At 42.5% G+C, this 19,264-nt stretch overlaps 1 protein-coding gene across 1 annotated transcript in view; it reads left to right on the top strand.

The window, feature by feature from the left end:
• LOC126455814 (uncharacterized) overlaps positions 1-19,264 on the top strand; it is a 394,337-nt gene that overhangs the window by 330,340 nt on the left and 44,733 nt on the right. Inside the window, exon 13 of the mRNA XM_050091575.1 lies at positions 99-1,515. Coding sequence (XP_049947532.1) covers positions 99-1,515 — 1,417 coding nt within the window. The remainder of the gene's footprint in view (positions 1-98; positions 1,516-19,264) is intronic.

The raw sequence follows: 19,264 nt of genomic DNA, 5'->3' as shown, positions 1-19,264 counted from the left end.
GTCCATATCTGAACACAATTCAGATATTTTTCAGCCATTAATTTCCACATTTCATTTGATAATAGCATCTAATGAAAAAAAAAATTATTTCTTCGCAGGTACCCATCACCAGGGTACCACTCAGCGGTCAGGGAAAGATGCCAGTCGTCAATCAACGAGGGGAAATAGCGATCTACGCAACGGTCGACAAGTCTAAAAAGACGAATAAGCGCCTCCGAGAAGCGGCCGTCAGCTCGACGACGCAAGATGGAGTCGCACCTGCTGCATTACCGACGGCGGAACAACAGGCTTCAAAGGCCGACTCTGATGTCAACAATTACGTCAACGTAGACGGGGGCGTTTGTCAAGAAGACACTACCGATGGCAACAGTACGCTTCCCAGTTTTGACGCGACTAACTACGAGAACATCGACTTCGCCCATTCACTTGAGTACTACGAGAATTCTCGGGATATCCTGTCGAAGGTTTCATTGGTTGCTCAGAGCGGCGACCAGAATTCCAGTGACAGTGCCCTTGATGACGGTATTCGAAATGGTTTGACTTCCTCAGGTGAAGGAGCGGTGACGGTCTGTGCGAAATGTGGTCACGAGTGCCCCGACACTATTGCCGACCACCCTGACAATCAGAACGGTAGCAAAGTGAATCCCAGTGCTTCTCTAGCTACGTGTGAAGGAAAAGTTGCGAAACCCGACGTCGAAGACGATTATTTGATGATGGAACCGACGAAGAATGGGCGTGCGGGAGAAAGTGGAAACACCTTGGAGGCCGTCAGCGGTACGACGAATGGCAGCTTCCCAGGCTACCTCCCCATGTCCCCTATCACGAGTGTCAACTCGTCCAGCAACAAGATAGAGACACTGAAACTGCAGGTGGACCACAATTCCTTAAACTGCCCGTCGGTTGAGAAGTCTGTGAGTGTCCCCAGCCTGCTGACCGGTGAAATGGAGCGGTGCGTCAGGAGGTGCGACTTCTCGTGCCAGCGGGTGGTGTGCGGCTCTACGGTGACGGTGGTCCACCACCAACAGGTGTTCCACCAGCACCACCACTACAACGGCGACAGTCTGCGGCGGCACCTGCTGACGCCCAGCGAGGAGGCGCGCCACCGCGGCAGCTTCGCCTACAGGAAGCGCTCCAGCTCGGCGGACTCGTCGAGGTACCTGGACGAGTTCGAAGAGCGCGACGGCGGCGAGCACGACCGGCCCATCTCCACGTCGCAGTCCAACTTCTGCATCCCGACAGCCCAGGACGAGCCGTCGCAGACGCCGCCCGTCCCGCCGAAGAGCAGTGCGCTGTCGAAGCAGACCGCGAGTGTGGTGTGTGGTGACGGCTCTAAAGCGGAGGGCGTAGTGTCGCCGTTGAGTGGCATAGTGAACGTGACAAGTGAGCAGGAAGTGTTACCTAAAGTGCACAGTGCGAAGCGCGAGTCCCGGGTTGTTGTGGAACCGGCTGTCGAGGTTACGGAGTGCAGCACAATGGAGTCTACAGACAGCCCAGCAGCGGATTCGGACGCACCAGGTATGTTTCCTGCATTTATTGCATTGTCTTGCTCTACAAAGTCTACACTGCATGCGTGGACGTGCGAAGTTATAAATATATATTTGACGATGCTGGTGCTGATGTTCCACTTAACATATGACGATGCCACTATGGGTGCAGTACAATAGAACTTTGTTTTTATAAAACAGATCTGATGATGGTCATTATAGACCGAAACCGGTAATCTGTTAACAAAAAAAAGTTTTTGATCACAGACGTAAATTAAAGGAAACTTATTATAAATACTAGATTCACTTTTCCTTTCTAAAAAGGAAAAAGGTGAGAAAATATATACACTGATGAGTGCAAACATTGTGACCACTTGTGTATACAGGTTTTGTAACTCTATCCATTTATCTGGAGGTCTTGGGGACCACGGCCGTTCACTATTGCATGAAAATGAAACGTCTACAGCCGTCTTTATGATCTTTTTTACTGTGTAGCTACCAGTTTCGGTACTTCAGTGCGCCATCTTCAAGCCTTGTCTGATGCTGAAGGAACTATCGCGAACCTATATACGCTCCAACAGTGGCCAACACAACTGGTCTATGCTGACTATCAGTAACCGTGAAGGGCGGCCGGGGTGGCCGAGCGGTTCTAGGTGCTACACTCTGGAACCGCGCGACCGCTACGGTCGCAGGTTCGAATCCTGCCTCGGGCATGGATGTCTGTGATGTCCTTAGCTTAGTTAGGTTTAAGTAGTTCTAAGTTCTAGGGGACTGACGACCTTAGAAGTTAAGTCCCATAGTGCTCAGAGCCATCTGAACCATTTGTAACCGTGATGTCAGAACACATGATGATTGCTGTGCTGACATCAGGGTTACAAAATGGTTCAAATGGCTCTGAGCACTATGGGACTCAACTGCTGAGGTCATTAGTCCCCTAGAACTTAGAACTAGTTAAACCTAACTAACCTAAGGACATCACAAATATCCATGCCCGAGGCAGGATTCGAACCTGCGACCGTAGCGGTCCTGCGGTTCCAGACTGCAGCGCCTTTAACCGCACGGCCACTTCGGCCGGCATCAGGGTTACAGATAGTCTGCGTAAACCAGTTATGTTGGTCACTAATGCAACGTATATATGGTTCGTGATAACCCCTTCAGCATAAACTAAGGCCTAAAGATGTCATATTGAAGCGCCGAAACTGTTAGCTACTCTATAAAAAATATCATAAGGACGGCATTAGGCGTTTCATTTTCTTAAAATATGTGTATTAAGCGTATTGGTCCGCCTCCCTAATGCAACACGGCGACGACTCTGAATGACATGAATTTGTCAAGGACTTGACAGGTTTCATGAGGTATGTGGAACAAGACATCTACGCCCGGTTAACGCAGTTCCGGTAAATTGCGGGCCAGTGGTGTGTGGGTGCGAAGCCGGCGCCCCATAGCGTCCCAGATATTTCATCAGCTTTAGTTTGGTTAATTGGTTGGTTCTGGGGGAGGGATAAGACAGCGAGGTCATCGGTCCCATCAGATTAGGGAAGGGTGGGGAAGGAAGTCGGCTGTGCCCTTTCAAAGGAACATCTCGGCATTCCCTTGAAGTGATTTAGGGAAATCGCGGAAAACCGAAACCAGGATGGCCAGATGCTGGTTTGACATCAGCTCCGACTCAAGTGAATTCCGCCAACGTGGTAGGTGGCACCGCCATCAAGGAAGAGATCAAGCATGAAGCAAAGAGGGTGGTCCCCAGTAATGTCCACGAAATCCACAGCTGCCGTGGTGCATCAGATTACTAAAACAGGTCCTGTGGAAGTATAATACTCTCTCCACTAGCTTCTGATCGTAGCACGGAGTATCTTTCGCAACGATGGCGATGTGTCACGACAAGACAATCGACATTGTGTCACAAGAAACCACTACCAAAGTCTAATAAGTACGGTGATGAGACACTCTGGTGCGAAAGTTGTTACCGTTCGACAGCTAGAGTGATACCAGCGCTCCAAGCGGTGAGAAAGCAGACGCTCACATGCGTCGTAAGGATAATGCTTCTTCGTAATTATTTTCTACTTAATTAACGTAATAATTGTAATATTTTTGCGTTCCATGCGTTAGTAAGTTACCAAAAGGCATGAACTACGCTGAAATATGTGTAAAAACTGCCGAATCGCACTGATTCAATGACACAAACCATAACACATTCACGAAGAAGTATTTTCGAATATATCTATACTTTTGGCTTTTTTCGCTGCAAGCAAGAGAATATAAACAAATTTGAGACATCGGAAGCATATATTTTTATTGTTATGATGATAGCCACGTTGCTTGACACTTGAAACTTCTTATAGAGTCCAGTGATTCGCCCTTTATTACTCTTCACTCTATTTTCCAATACACGAATATTTTTGGAAACGTAATTACTTTTGCTTCAAAAGCGAATTTATTGAAGATTCTTAGCGTTTGTGGCTCAGATTAGAATCAATTGTGGAATTAGCGTCTCCTATGTTGGGAAACAGTTCTATGCTTCTGGCGGTTTGCTGTCACGTTTGTGTGGTTTTGCCTCAAGCTACAGTTGCGGTGGCTTTTTGGATACTTTAAATAATGTACGTATTACATTCCATACACGTTGCACATTCACTGATTTGGGTGAAATTGTAGCGAACAAAACTCTGCTTTGTTGGATAGATATACGGCCTCTCTCTGTAAAAGGTCAGGGCTTCTGGTGTTGGCTAGCAATGTTTTGTTACTAAAGGAAAACGGCATTAGTCAGTAAACGTCTGTACATTACAAGAGAATAGTAAATAAAATCTCCTGTAAGACAACGTTTCGTATCTCCCTGGGGCCTTAGGAAATTAAATAACCACAAATGTAGTGTAATTTTTTAGTTGCTGTCGATTTTTATGGAACTACATACACTCCCTGTGGTGTCACCGCCAGACACCACACTTGCTAGGTGGTAGCTTTAAATCGGCCGCGGTCCATTAGTACATGTCGGACCCGCGTGTCGCCACTGTCAGTGATCGCAGACCGAGCGCCACCGCACGGCAGGTCTCGAGAGACTTACTAGCACTCGCCCCAGTTGTACAGCCGACGTTGCTATGAAAGGTTCACTGAGAATTACGCTCTCATTTGCCGAGACGATAGTTAGCATAGCCTTCAGCTAAGTCAATTGCTACGACCTAGCAAGGCGCCATTTATCCTTTGCTATGTATCTAATGAAGCATGTACAGTAACAAGACCAATGTTCACCAATTGTGGATTAAAGTTACGTATTCCAGCAGCTACGTACTTTTCTTTATTGCATTCATTAAGTATCCTGTTTCAGACCTCACGCCATCCTGCGTGAGCTTATGCGCGTGCCTTTCGGTTACCCGTCACTGTGGATTGGCTGTCTTGCCAGTCCACAACACTCCCTATTGTAAAAACAATGTTACAAATCAATACAATCATTAGTATTCGCATTCACACAATATAATATTCAGAAGTGTCACTTTCTGACCGCTTGAGTCGCTGGTGTCGCTGGAACTAACGGGGTGTCGCGACTGTTATGTTAGACATTGCTATTACATTGATCCAGTGTCCTATTTCGATGATCCCGTCCCTACGGCAATCGTAGTTGACATTGTTGTTGGGTCAAGATTGAAACACGAGTAGGTGGTCTGCTGCGGAGACCAGTGATCAACAATGTGCTCTGAATGGTGCGCTCCGATACACCTGTTTCTGTGGTCCTGTACTCAGATCTGCCACAAATCGCCGCCAATCATGCATTGTAGTGCGGGGCAAGCCTTCGAGGGCATGCTTTCGACCTTGAAATGATTCCACGTCCTTCAAACACTTTCCACAGATGCTCATTTGTGTAGCATGAGAGCAAGGACCTGCTTCCACAGATGCTCACGTGTGTAGCATGCGAACAACGACCAGCTTCACCGTTCCAAGATGCTAGTTCTCAGGCGTCGTGCCAAAGCATTCTGGCCTTTGTCGAAGTCTCTTTATCGATAGATTTCGCCATCTTTGCCTGTATCTTCTCTTCTCCGTGAGTCACATAAGACTAACGCTTTTATTTTGTCAACGGTTTCAGGTACCGAATCGAGGTTTTCGGTATTGCGGTAATTTGTGGTAAGGTCTTATGGGACCAAACTGCTGAGGTCGTCAGTCCCTGAGGTTTTCGGCAAATGATAGTACGATAAAGGGCATGTACTCCTGTATCCATCGAGATACTGAAGAAAGTTCAAGTTTGAAATAGGATGAGTACAGTGGTATGATACATGTTAATGTTAATGTTGAAGCTCTTCGCAAAAGAATCCGAGAAATGAAAACTCGAAAGCAATGTGGCCAGAGTCAACTACTGCGCTGAAAACACCGCCAAGCAAAGCTATGATGCGAGGCTTCGTCGTTATATGTAGCAAGAAAGGACTATGCTGCTAAGATAAACCTCATTTCCTATACGACTTAGATACAGGGTAAGCCATGATTTTTGTATTTGGAACTACGGCAATGCTAGCTTCAGGCGTATCAGATGGAGCTTACCTCAAATGGTTCTAATGGCTCTGAGCACTATGTGACTTAACATCTGAGATCATCAGTCCCCTAGAACGTAGAACTACTTAAACCTAATTAACCTAAGGACATCATGCACATCCATGCCTGAGGCAGGATTCGAAACTGCGACCACAGCACCCGCGGGGTTCCGGACTGAAGCGCCTAGAACCTCTCGGCCACAGCATCCCATTCAAGGAGAATCGGAAACTACTGTATAAATTTCCTTAGATTCGAAAAAAGGTACCTGGCCTGTCTTCGCGTGGAGGTGCCTGAATGCTTCTTAAGGTAAACCATCTGCTTTCGGGAAAATTTGTCTAGAAATAGTAGTCGCAATTGTAATTAGAAGGAATTTACTTAAAAAAACTACTACACTTTATTCATAATGACTGAAAGCTTGTCACTCACAAGATAAGTACTTTTCTTAACGAAACGTAGTTTTCAACTTTATGTAAGTATGTGCTCAGATTGTGTACCATCGACTTAAAGGCATATTTTCTGTCGCCGTTCAAGAGATAAAGTAACAGATGAAAGAACATTGGATTATATGCCGTTGCTCGCTGTGGTGATTCTGCGGCGTATATGGTCTTGGGAAGATGGATGAAGAAGGGGTCTCGTAATTGCTGAATGCTCTCGATAGAAATCAAGGGTGAGTCAAATCGAGAGACCTGGCCAGCCATTGTACTGCAGCATTCCGTTCTACCCAGCGGCCAAGAAATTTTTTATTCAGTGTTTGCTTTGCTACACGGGAAGAGTGAGATGGGCCGCCTCTTGCTGGAACCACATGCACAGTCGCTTATCCAGTGGTACCTCTACCAGAAGAACAGATGGAAAGTTCGTAGGAAAGTATGCATACGTATTTCCATTTAACGTCCTTGGAATGAAGTAAGGCCCTACAGTGGGATTTCCTCTGATGACGGAGGATAGGTTTTTGCTTCACGGTTGTTTTTAGTATACCTGAAGAAGCTAAGGTGGCTTTTCAGCTGCCCAGTAGTGTGTGTTGCGTTTCTTTACTGTGGTTCAAGAACGTTGCAACGTCAGTAAAGTACGCATTCTGAAAAAAACCTCAGTGCCGTTTTCCAAGCGGTGCAGAGCAGCCAATAAAATTCTATACAGCTGTCGAAATCACCTGATGTAGTGGCAGATGGAACATGCGTCAATGCGAATGACGATCGTCTGGCTGGTTCCACATTCCTTGGCAAAACGGCTTGTGGCACAATTCACAGTATAGAAGTTGTATGTCTGACTTCTCCTCGCTGTGTACGCGTCTGCATGCGCGGGATTTTATAGCAGAAATGACCTGTCTGTAGACGGCGCAGTTCCTGCTAGTTCTGCAGTGGAGGCAAGTATACAGTCGAGAGACTGGATTCAACGACGTAGCCTGGCATGAGAGTGTTTACAATGCAGTGGCGGTCCCGGTCGACTGACATTTCAGTTTAAGAATATTTCTCAGATTCGTTTGCGAAGAGTTTCAACCCCAACATTAACAAGCGTTATATCACTTTACTCGTCTTTTCAAGCTCTTTCGAGTTCCTCTAAAAGGTATGCCATTCTATTCTAAAAAATCATACTTACTTCACTATCTTGATGGAGAAGACTTTTTATCACATACCAAAGTACATGCTCGTTAGCACAGTATCATTTGCTGAAAACCTAGTTTCGATATCTGCAACCGTTTACGAAATAGGAGTGGTTTTCAGTCTTATGTGATTATATATTTCAATTGCCGCAATACGTGCCCGCAACGACACCAAGTGACAGTCAAATCTGACAGTAGGAAGTGAGCATAATGTTTTGGTTCATCAATGTATAATTCCTTAAAATCTGAATACCTAATTTGTTTCGAGATTTAAGAGTTCCATCTTGTGTTTGAGCGAATTGCTTGGTTGTGAACCTCAGGTTTTCTCCGTTTGATTAATTGTTTATATTTTTCTTGCTCCAACCGAGTAGTCAGTTCTGATTCCCCATACGATGCTTCAACGAATGGCCCAGCTGGATCTTTCAGATGTTCTTATGCAATGATAATATAACTGTTAGATGCTTTGAAATTTACATAGTTATTTTTTTTCTTTCTGTTCTTGCCGAGGCGAACAGAAAGAGAATTCTCAGATTTTCAGTTCTTTTAAAGCAAATCCCAGAGGATCTGTACGCTAGATTAGGGTCCATATGCTGAATCCATATGTACCCACTCGAGGTGTTGCCCACATATGAGGTATGAGATGACTGACGAAATCATAAGAGACTGAACTTGAGTAAAAAAAAGATGAGAGCCTCAACAACAAACTTTAATAGCATATGAAAAGAGAAATTTATCATTACGTTTACCATAGCACGAGATTTTCGATCTTAGATGCCGCTAGAGGAAGATAAGCTTTCTAATTTACACGTTTTCATGGTACCAGATTCAGATGGAAGTAAGAGTCTTTCGTGAGTAATACAGAAGAAGAAATGCACATCTGATATAACTGAATTCGATATTAATAATTTTGCTTCGGATGAAAGAAAATGAAGCCAGCCATCACGAAATATTTTATTCCTACAGTGGAAGACCATTTCATTCTCTGCGAGCTTCGCCGTACACTGATAAATACTTTCGTAAACGTGCAACATAAAGACGTAGTGCTGTGTGTGAGCTGTCCTTGTCATGTGACTACTTTTCGAAAAATGTCTATGCCATGTGACCAACCGAATTACATTCCGTAGTAACACAAAATTTCATAAAATTGAACAAATGTAGCTATTGCTCGCCTAGCTTAAATATATCACTTCAAAAATGGCAGATTTTAACTGATAATGAGCATTTGAATAAGTGGAAACTCACGGACCCACGAATGCATTATTGCATTTTAATGGCTGTTAGTGCTTTAATTTGCGCGCCCAACGACCTGACTGGCTAACTTGAATGCTAAATAACTCGGAAACGGCGTAACGTGTAGAATTTGTTTCGTAACAATTATTTCTCAGCACACCCTCCCTGCAATGAACTGATAACCTTTTCAGACTGTTTGTGACAACCACCACAACAATACAGTCAAATGGCGGTCTGTTCATTTAAAAGAAACTTCTATATGATTTCCAGCGTTCCTTTAGCGTTACTGTTGTAGCTTTACACTACTAAGACGCAAGAGATGTTTGGCACAAATCAGAAAATAAAGCACTCATTTCTCTTACGGCTCTCCCAGAAGCCACTGTTCTAACGGATTTCTAAGCCTTCCCTGTTTCAAGTGGAATAAAAGTTTCTCTGCTATCAAAATTCCTGTTTCTTTGTACATTTGATATATGCACGCAGTGATTACTTACTACGACTGATGAACTAAATCGCAAATTGACTTTTCTGTCCGTCCGAAACACAAGTCGTTTCCATGAGTACCGATCTTCCTTGGGTTTTCGACCATTTCAGAACAGAGTTTTCCAGTAACACAGTGCACGGTCGATACTCGTGGTTGTTGTCACAGTTATGATCAGTGTGTTATCTTTATGTTCTAGTCACCAAGTGAGAGACCGTTATAACCACGTGGCTAGAATACGCAATAGAAAGCCGTTGTTTAACGTTTTCGCCTCCAAGGTGTTACCTGGGTTAGAGGACATAGCTGTCGCTGTTTCAACACATCGCCTCGACTTTGTAGAATGCTAAGTCATTATGCGATCATGTTCCAAATGTGGGAACGTCCGTGGGGCTATGCAGTCACGTAGCCTACATTCATATTTCAAGTGTTACGAGAGGTAATCATCTCATAGTCTGTACACATCTCGGTTTCCATTTCATATTGTACATTCCTGGTGGCGAAAAAGCATTGTTAATAGTGCGCTCTTGATTTTTTTTGTCTTCTGACCTGTTCGATGCGGCCCACAACGAATTCCTATCTTGCACTAGCCTCTTCATCTCAGAGCAGCAGTTGCACGCTATGGCTTCAACCTATTTGTTTGATCTATTCCAATATCTGTCTTCTCCTAGAGATTTTATTCTTTACTGCTCCCTCTAGACCCTTTACGTCCCTGTATGTACGTCCGATCATTCTGTCTCTCCTTCTCGGCAATGTTTTCCGTATTTTCCTTTCCTCAACGTTTTGCGGTTAACCTTTTCTTTCCTTATCAAACCAATCCTAATTTTCAAAATTCTATATCACCACATCTCGAACGCTTCGATTCTCTTTTTTTAGGTTTTCCCACAGTCCGTAATCACTGCCATACAATGTAGTTTTCAAACATACATTCTCAGAAATTTCTTCTTCAGATTAAGGCCGATACTAGCAGACTAGAGGTGTACATGTCCCGCCTTTAACCCGCCCATGCTTGCCCGGTGGCCAGGCGGGCAGGCCGCCGCTCGTTGTCAACAGAACGGGCAGGCTGCTTCACTCCCAGCCAAGCCAAGCAGAACCCAACCCGGGCAGGCTGCGGGAAACTTGCTTGCCTGCCCATATTACTGCTGAGCTGCGCTACCCAGCCGTTTAGTCTGCGCGCGTCATTGTCGTATTATGAACGTTAATCAAATGTTTTTATTTTACCTGAGCACCAAAAGACAAACCCTAACATTATATATATATGTATTAATTTCAGGTAAAAAAAATTGGTTTTATTTGTATATTCTTCCTTTACGCGTATATTTCGGGCTTCTTATCTATATAAATAAAAATTAATTGCCAAATGTGTTGATAAGCGTAAAACTCGAGAACGCCTGGACCAGTTCGGCTAATTTTTTTTTGCTGTGTTCGTAATTCTCAGGACAAGGTTTTTATGAAATAAAATTTTTCGAAAATCGACCGAAAAATTGGAAAATTTGCCAAAACTGAAAGTGCGTTTTCATTGTGTCCGTGTGTTTGTATTGCATACAATCTTGATGAAATTTTGCACACTATACCTTGAAACCAAGAGGAAGGTCACAGTCTACATAAAATTTCATATGGTGCATGGCAGAGGTTCCTTTACATAACGGAACTCGACAAATTGTACGTATTTATTCCGATCTTGATGAAATTTGGCACACTTGATATTCAAAGCAGGATGAAGGGCGCTGCCTGCTTAAAATTCTGAATGGTGCATGGCGGAGGGTACTTTATGTACACACTTCTACACCAACCTACAATTTTATTCCGATCTTGAAGAAATTTTGCACACTTGACCATCAAGAGGAACATCACTGTCTACATAATATTTCGGACAGTACATTGAAGAGAGTACCTTACAAAAGATTTTGACATCGTTTGCAGGTTACCATGAAAGTTCACTACGTACGCATGTTTCCATGGAGAAGGTTTTTGAATATTTACATGTGCATGTACATATATATATATATATATATATATATATATATATATATATATATATATACACATTTCTTTTAAACGAAATGTCTATGATCTTTTTGAAATTTGAGAGCTGTCTGACACATTCACAGTCATCGTGTTGGACAATTCGCGCACAGCAAATGTCGTTTAACAGTTGCAAACCATTTTTGGTTGAGTGAACGTGTTATATTGGCTGCAAAAAACCTTGATGTTAACGAAATGAATTTTCAGATTCAAAATATGACACCTGGCGAATTGCTGACATACAAGTCGGTTTATTCTGTTACTAACCAAGATGATGTAGTCAACTATCCTACGGAATTTTTAAATTCGCTGGATTTCCCCGGATTACCGCCTCCCAATCTGTAATTAAGTCGGATCGGCAATCATGTTGCGAAAGGTAAACCAGCCACGTCTTTGTAATGGCACCCGGCTTGCGGGGAAGAAGTTAAAGAACAACGTAATCAAAGCCACAATTTTAAAAGGAAAGTACAAATGTGAGGACAGTTTGATTCCAATATCACTAAGATTCCGACCGACATGCCATTCGACTTTAAACGGTTATAATTTCCAGTGCAGCTTACATTTGCCATGTCGATAGATAAATCGCAGGGGCAGTTGTTATATGTTTGTGGCATCAATCTTGAAAATCATGTTTTTCACATGGCTATTTGTATGTCGCATATTGCCCTGTCGGGACACCTTCAACTTCATTTGTTTACGCACCAGAAAACAAAACTATCAATGCTGCGTATCAAAAAGTATTACAATAAATGCTACCTAGCAATAAACTTTGACACTGATTCACTGATCACCACGAAAGTTGACAGATATATATGAGTTTCCATAGATAGGTGAAGAGGAGATGAACTGAGGTGGCGGAATCCAACAGTGAGAGGACGAGGAGAAGGATAGAGGGTGGGGGGGAGATGGGCCAAGGGATGGGTTCAAAAATGGTTCAAATGGCCCTGAGCAATATGGGACTTAACTTCTGAGGTCATCAGTCCCCTAGAACTTAGAACTACTTAAACCTAACTAACCTAAGGACATCACACACATCCATGCCCGAGGCAGGATTCGAACCTGCAACCGTAGCGGTCGCGCGGTTCCAGACTGTAGCGCCTAGAACTGCTTGGCGACTTCGGCCGGCCAAGGGATGGGGAGTGGGGGGGGGGGGGGGGATGGAGGTGATCAAAGAGATAGTGGGAGAGGACTAAATGGATAGAGAGAAAATACGGGAGGGAAGATGGACTACGAGAGTATGGAATAAATAAATGCCCAGGCAACGCAATGCAGTCTGTGCTGCACTTTTCAACACCGAAACGGATGGATATTTGTACTAAAGAAGTGAACCTCCACCCCCCAAAAAGAAGATTGGTCACCTCCCCAGAAGAATAAATTATCTACGCCCCTATTAACCACTGTACTGCAATGAGAACCAAATTAAGATTTTGGAAGTCTAGATTCTTTAACTTTAGTATGTTTCAGCCAAGTATGACACCAATTATATAAATATTTAACTACGTTTCCAGGATGTATTTTACTGGTTCTGTGAATTCATTCGAAGTTGGAAAAATCATTCTAAATTGCCAAAATGCATTTTAACAAAATCGAAGGACTTGTTTCGTATCCAGTTCGTCTAAAAACTATAGTACTGGGAATACAATGGCGACCCTGAGCCATTTTTCGCGGCTCCTACGTTTGCGTCATAAGAGTCCACACTTGTAGTCTAGGTCTGCATCATGAGGGACCATATTTCGGACCATCATGATGCAGACTAAGACGACGAGTGTTTACTTGCATGATGCAAATCTAAACGACGACTCTAGACCCTCATAACACAGACGTAAACGACGAGTCTGAATCCTCATGACGCAGATATAGACGCTGTGGAGAGTGGCTCAGAGTTTCCATTATATTCCTACTACAATACATTCATGGAAAAAGACGCTCTTCATTTTAGGAGTATTTGTAGTGTCTAGGTTTTCAGCATCTTGACTCTGCATGTGGGATTCCCCTTAATATAGAAATACAAGAATAAAATTACATTTTGCAATGTGTGTGGAACTCAACAAAATAAATTGTAATTTAAACTCATAATGTGCATTGCCTTACTCCACAAATGAATATTTTATTTTGCAGAACACTTTTCAACATAAAATCTTTACAAATTTTCCTTCAGTTCCCCTGAAAGTATTATTTAGGCCAAACCAGATACTCCTAAAAATATTTGGCTACTTTTGCAAATCCAAGTAACAGAAAATGGTTTACAAACAATAATTAATATCACTTGGAAGGACTGAAATCAAAAATTTTAGTCCAAAATAAAAATGAACTGTATGCATTACAAAATTTCTATCTGAGAAATTGACGCCCAGAAAGCACAAGAAAGAAATCTGCACTCTTAATTAGTAAATTTGCGCTCAAACTCATAGTTTCCCGTTTAATGTTCTACTGTATTTTCAATGTGTCTGCTGATTAGTGTTTGAATTAATTATGACGAGATCGTTAAGTCTGTCTGCATTAAGACGTGATCGTTTTTCGCTAATTAGGTTTCCAGCGCAACTAAAAATTCTCTCACTAGACGCACTAGTGGCTGGTATATTTAATATTTTTCTTGCCACACACGCAAGTCGAGGAAGTCGTTGGGAGTTATTTTTCCACCACTGTAGAATATCTCCCTCGTTCACACAGTGTTCTTGCAAGTATCTGCTGACTTCATCATGTAGGAGAGGAGGCTCTTCTGTCCAGTCCTCAAATTTCGCCATTTTGTACGGCCCTGGATTTGTTTCTTGGTTGCTGTGATTGGGCACTTGTACTGAAACTGTACAGGTTCCAATTAATATTTGCAGAATAATGTGAAGATCGTACTACACATAGTTGAAATTATAATAGGTTTTAGATGATGCTATCATTTATCGTCCTGTAAAGTCACCAGAAGATCAAAACTAACTGCAGGACGATTTAAATAAGGTATATATTTTTGGTGTGAAAATTAGCAGTTGGCAATAAATAATGACAAGAGCAAGGTTATCCCTGTGTGTACTAAACTAAGTCCGTTAAACTTCGTTTACAAGATCAACCAGTCAAATCTAAAGGCTGTAGATTCTACTTAATACCTCTGATTACAATTACGACCTACTTAAATAGGAATGGACACACAGAAAATGCTGTAGGCGTTTTAATGACAAAACACTCTTTTGGAGCATTGCTACGAAGTTGGAGAGCCTCACTATTGACGGAAGAGGTCGAAAGAGTCTAAATAAGGGCAGCTGGTTTGGTATTATCGTAAAACAGGGGAAAGAGTGTCGCGGAAATTACACAAGAGTTGGGGTGGTAATCATTTCAACAATGGCGTTTTTTGACGTGACGCGATCTATATATGAAATTTCGATCACCAACTTACACCTCCGAATTCGAAGAGATATTGTTGAGTCCCATATACATTGGAAGAAATGATCATCAGAATAAAATACAAAAAAGCAGCGCTCAGACGGAGAGCTGTAGGTGTTCTATCCCGCGCGAAATTCGAGAAAAGGAGACAAATAAGTTGAAAGTGGTTGGATGAACCCTCAACTAAGCACTTGCGTGTGTCTTGCAGAGTAACCATGTACATGTAGATGAAGAATATATGCATTATCTTAGGAGCTTACCTTCAGCACACATCTGTCGTGCTGCTTGGTAAACTTCAATTTTTTCATCCTCGGTTAACTTTCTTAATGTGCGGTAGTTAGCCACCATAAACGTTGCAATTTTATGCAACATACTAACGCACATTTTCTGTTCTAGGAAGACATCAGCGGCTTGTTTCAAAGGTTTCATGTCCTGAAAATACATTTTCTCAACATACATATTTCACAAGTGGTTCGATAATATTCAGATGGAATAAAATTACAAACCTCTTCATCGTTATCCCGTACGGTACAGTGAGTTTTTAAGGCATAAAACCACGGTAGAACTAAATGTAGGGTTGGATCCTTGTCACTCTCTAGATCAACTGTGGCTTCTTTAAACGGCTTAAGAAATTCTATAAGCTGGCCAGTTATATGGTGGTCATAACCCAGCATCTTATCAGAGGCACCTTCATTATGTAAAACAGCCTTCACTGAATCAATCTGAGAATGGACTGATACAAGCATGTCAAAATAACCGTAGCAGTCGCGCGGTTCCGAACTGAAGCTCCTAGAACCGCTCGGCCACCGCGGCCGGCAGTCCCACAGTTCCCTCTTGGCTCTTGTACATATTCTATATCGCTCAGAATTTCGAAAATCTTGCACCATATGACATTCTCGAACGCTTTTTCCTGGTCGAGAAATCCAATGAACGTGTCTTGATTTTTCTTCAGTCTCGCCGCCATTATCAACCGCAACCTGAAACTGTCTCTCTGGTGCCTTTAACTTTCCTTAAACCAAACTGGTCTTCATCTAACAGACTCTCAATTTTCTGTATTATTCTTATGTATATTACTCTTGCAGTAATCTGGTTGCATGAACCATTAAGCCGATTGTACGATGGGTCTCTTACTTCTTTATCCATGCTGTTTTGGGAATTACAAGGATGATCTTTTTGCGAAAGTCTGGATGTAGATCTTCTGTCTCAGAGATTCTACAGGCCTACGTGAGTCGGCATTTGGCAATCTGTCCACCTACACGCTCTCTGGTCTGCGCCATCAGTGGAATTCCCATTGCCATCTTAATGCCGTCACCCTTTCTTGTAATTATTTCACCGTGGATTTGACATCTCTGTACACTAAGTAAGTCCTTTTTTCCGTTTCATCACATATTTCCGGCAATCATTTAACCTTGGTTTCTCCGCACTTCCTAATTGTTTCATACCTAAGTGAATTTCCCTGAACATTTTTGTACTTCCTACTTTCGTCAACAAATTGCTTTTGTGTTAATCAAAATTTCTTGGTGGATATCTTTATTGTTCCTATGTCCAGCTAAGGTGATTGTCCTTTTCAGAAATATCTATTACTCTTCAACTGAACTGCCTTTAGTGGTATTCCTTACCGCAGTTTCAGAGAGTATCAAACGTAGCTCATCATTCTTCAGTACTTCTTTATACCACGTCTTTGCACATTGGTTCTTTTGGACGACTCACTTAAACTTCAGCTACTGTTCATTATTACTAAACTACGATCAGAATGTATATCTGATTCCGAAATATCTATCTGACCATGATATAGTCCAGGGTGATTCTTTCCGAATCTCTGGGCCTTTTCCAAGTATACCCCCTCTATGATTTTTGAACACTGTAGTCTCTATTGCTAGCAGAAATTCATTACAGAACGTCGCTATACAGACTCCACGAAAAGAACCCTGAATACCACATAATGTCAACCGGCCTCCGTGTCACTTCCAACCACGTGGAGTCATGTGGAAGCGGTACTGACGGACGTGCATAACTGCTCTTCAAAACATCGTATTAGCGAGTACCCAGATTAAGTCTAATCAGTTTTAAAAGCTTATCGAAGTTTGTCGTTACGAATACCACTCAGTGCATGGTATACATCATCGGTCTGCGCCACATTGAGTCATATGTCTGATTATCGAATAGAAATTTTTAGTACTTTTCTGTAGTTCTGCTTCCCAGTTGCTCAAGTAAATCGCATGTATACTTCAAACAACTTATAGTAAGATGCAGTGAATGTGATGTGCTGTAGTTACTATTTTAGCCACTTTTACAGACAATGCGAAAATACTGCAGCTTACAAGAAAGCTTGAATATCGTTTGATACAGATTTTAGTTTCAGTCCTTGACGTAAGGTTTGTGTTTGGCAGGAGCATGTTACAGAGTTGTTTAGGCGCTTGAAGTACTCTCCATTTGCGATGCCTAAATTGAAGGAGCGGTCGTCCTTTCCCTACTTTCATTCTGTAACGTCATACAGTGTCACATTTAGCGTTAATTCATTAAGCCACTCTAAAATTATCAACTCCCAGAAGGCTGATGTCGCATTATTTTTGTTTTGAGTTCAATGAAATGCACCGGATGTCTGTTAAAAGAAGTTAAAGTTAAAAGAATTCGAAGTAGTAATTGTATCTCCTCTGTATCTGATTATTCCTTGATAAAACTGGTCTTTAGTGTTATACCTTTCTTCTTGATAAAAATTCATTCCACAGAGTCGATTCTGGAAATACGAATGAAGAGCAGAAGTTCGTAATTCGATTTACAGTCTATACCGCAAGATTGTGTACGCTATAATTTTAAATATAACGGCCGCAGTGATATCTCTGGTAGTGGCCTCGAATCTGTAATCAATGCACTCTTGCCCAGTGTGCAGATAAACAGTGTGAGAGTTGAATGTTTTCTTTTGTCGGTTGCAGTTCAAAATGATTGGAAAATATCTAAAGCGTCACGAGGCAGTGTTCCTTGTAAATCATCCAAAGGGACTAAAGCTTTAACATGGAGCTGCTGCAAAAACTCTGATAAAATCAAAGAAATTCGTTGCGAAGTGGGTCAAATGATATTTATGGTTTGGAAATGGGGATGATTCACCACAGAGAGGGCTAAGGTACCAAGCTACACTACTGGCAATTAAAATTGATACACCACGAAGATGACGTGCTACAGACGCGAAATTTAACCGACAGGAAGATGATGCTGTGATACGCAAATGATTAGCTTTTCAGAGCATTCACACAATGTTGGCGCCGGTGGTGACACCTGCAACGTGCTGATATGAGGAAAGTTTCCAATCCATTTCTCATACACAAACAGCAGTTGACCGGCGTTGCCTGGTGAAACGTTGTTGCGATGCCTCGTGTAAGGAGGACAAAAGCGTACCGTCACGTGTCCGACTTTGATAATGGTCGTATTGTGGCCTATCGCGATTGCGGTTTATCGTATCGTGACATTGCTGCTCGCGTTGGTCGATATCCAATGACTCTTAGCAGAGTATGCAATCGGTGGGATCAGGAGGGTAATACGGAACGCCGTGCTGGATCCTAACAGCCTCGTATCACTAGCAGTCGAGATGAGAGGCATATTATCTGCATGGCTGTAACGGATCGTGCAGCCACGTCTCGATCCCTGAGTCTATGTCTCGGTCACCTCTTGTTCGCATTGATGGCACTCACTTTGAACAGTGGACGTTACATTTCAGATGTGTTACGACCCGTAGCTCTATCCTTCATTCGATCCCTGCGAAGCAGGATAACGCACGACCGCACGTTGCAGGTCCTTTAAGGTCCTTTCTGGATACAGAAAATGTACGACTGCTGCCCTGGCGAGCACATTCTCCAGATCTCTCACCAATTGAAAACGTCTGGTCAATGGTGGCCGAGCAACTGGCTCGTCACAATACGCCAGTCACTACTCTTGATGAACTGTGGTATCGTGTTGAAGCTGCATGGGCAGCTGTACCAGTACACTCCATCCAGGATCTGTTTGACTCAATGCCCAGGCGTATTAAGGCCGTTATTACGGCCAGAGGTGGTTGTCATGGGTACTGATTTCTCAGGATCCATGCACTCAAATTGCGTGAAAATGTGGCCACATGTCAGTTCTCGTATAATATATTTGTCCAATGAATACCCGTTTATCATCGGCATTTCTTCTTGGTGTGGCAATTTTAATGGCCAGTCGTGTATAATCGATATTGGCGGCGATTGGATTAATAATTAGATAACGGTGCAATTAGTAATAACATGTATTTTCATGTAAAGACATGTTTTGAATGGCTTCTTTTATTTTATACAGATAACAGCGTACACTTTCTTGAGAACTGACTGTATTTTCGTCTAGATTCTGTCCTTTATTAACGAATACCTATCTGCAATAAATTGCTACTACTAATAATATTCAAGATGTTTCTGAAAGATTTATGTGAGGTGAACCCCTACTTTTCATACATGATTATTTTAGTAGAAGTAATTAATCAATATACTATTAACAATATCACGTCACGTGAGTGCTTTATAATATCTGACCTCCACACATCGACGGCGCAGTTATGTGACCTGT

Source organism: Schistocerca serialis, chromosome 2, assembly GCF_023864345.2.
Source record: "Schistocerca serialis cubense isolate TAMUIC-IGC-003099 chromosome 2, iqSchSeri2.2, whole genome shotgun sequence".
In the NCBI taxonomy this organism is placed as follows: domain Eukaryota; kingdom Metazoa; phylum Arthropoda; class Insecta; order Orthoptera; family Acrididae; genus Schistocerca; species Schistocerca serialis.
This window is presented reverse-complemented; position numbering and strand designations above follow the sequence as displayed.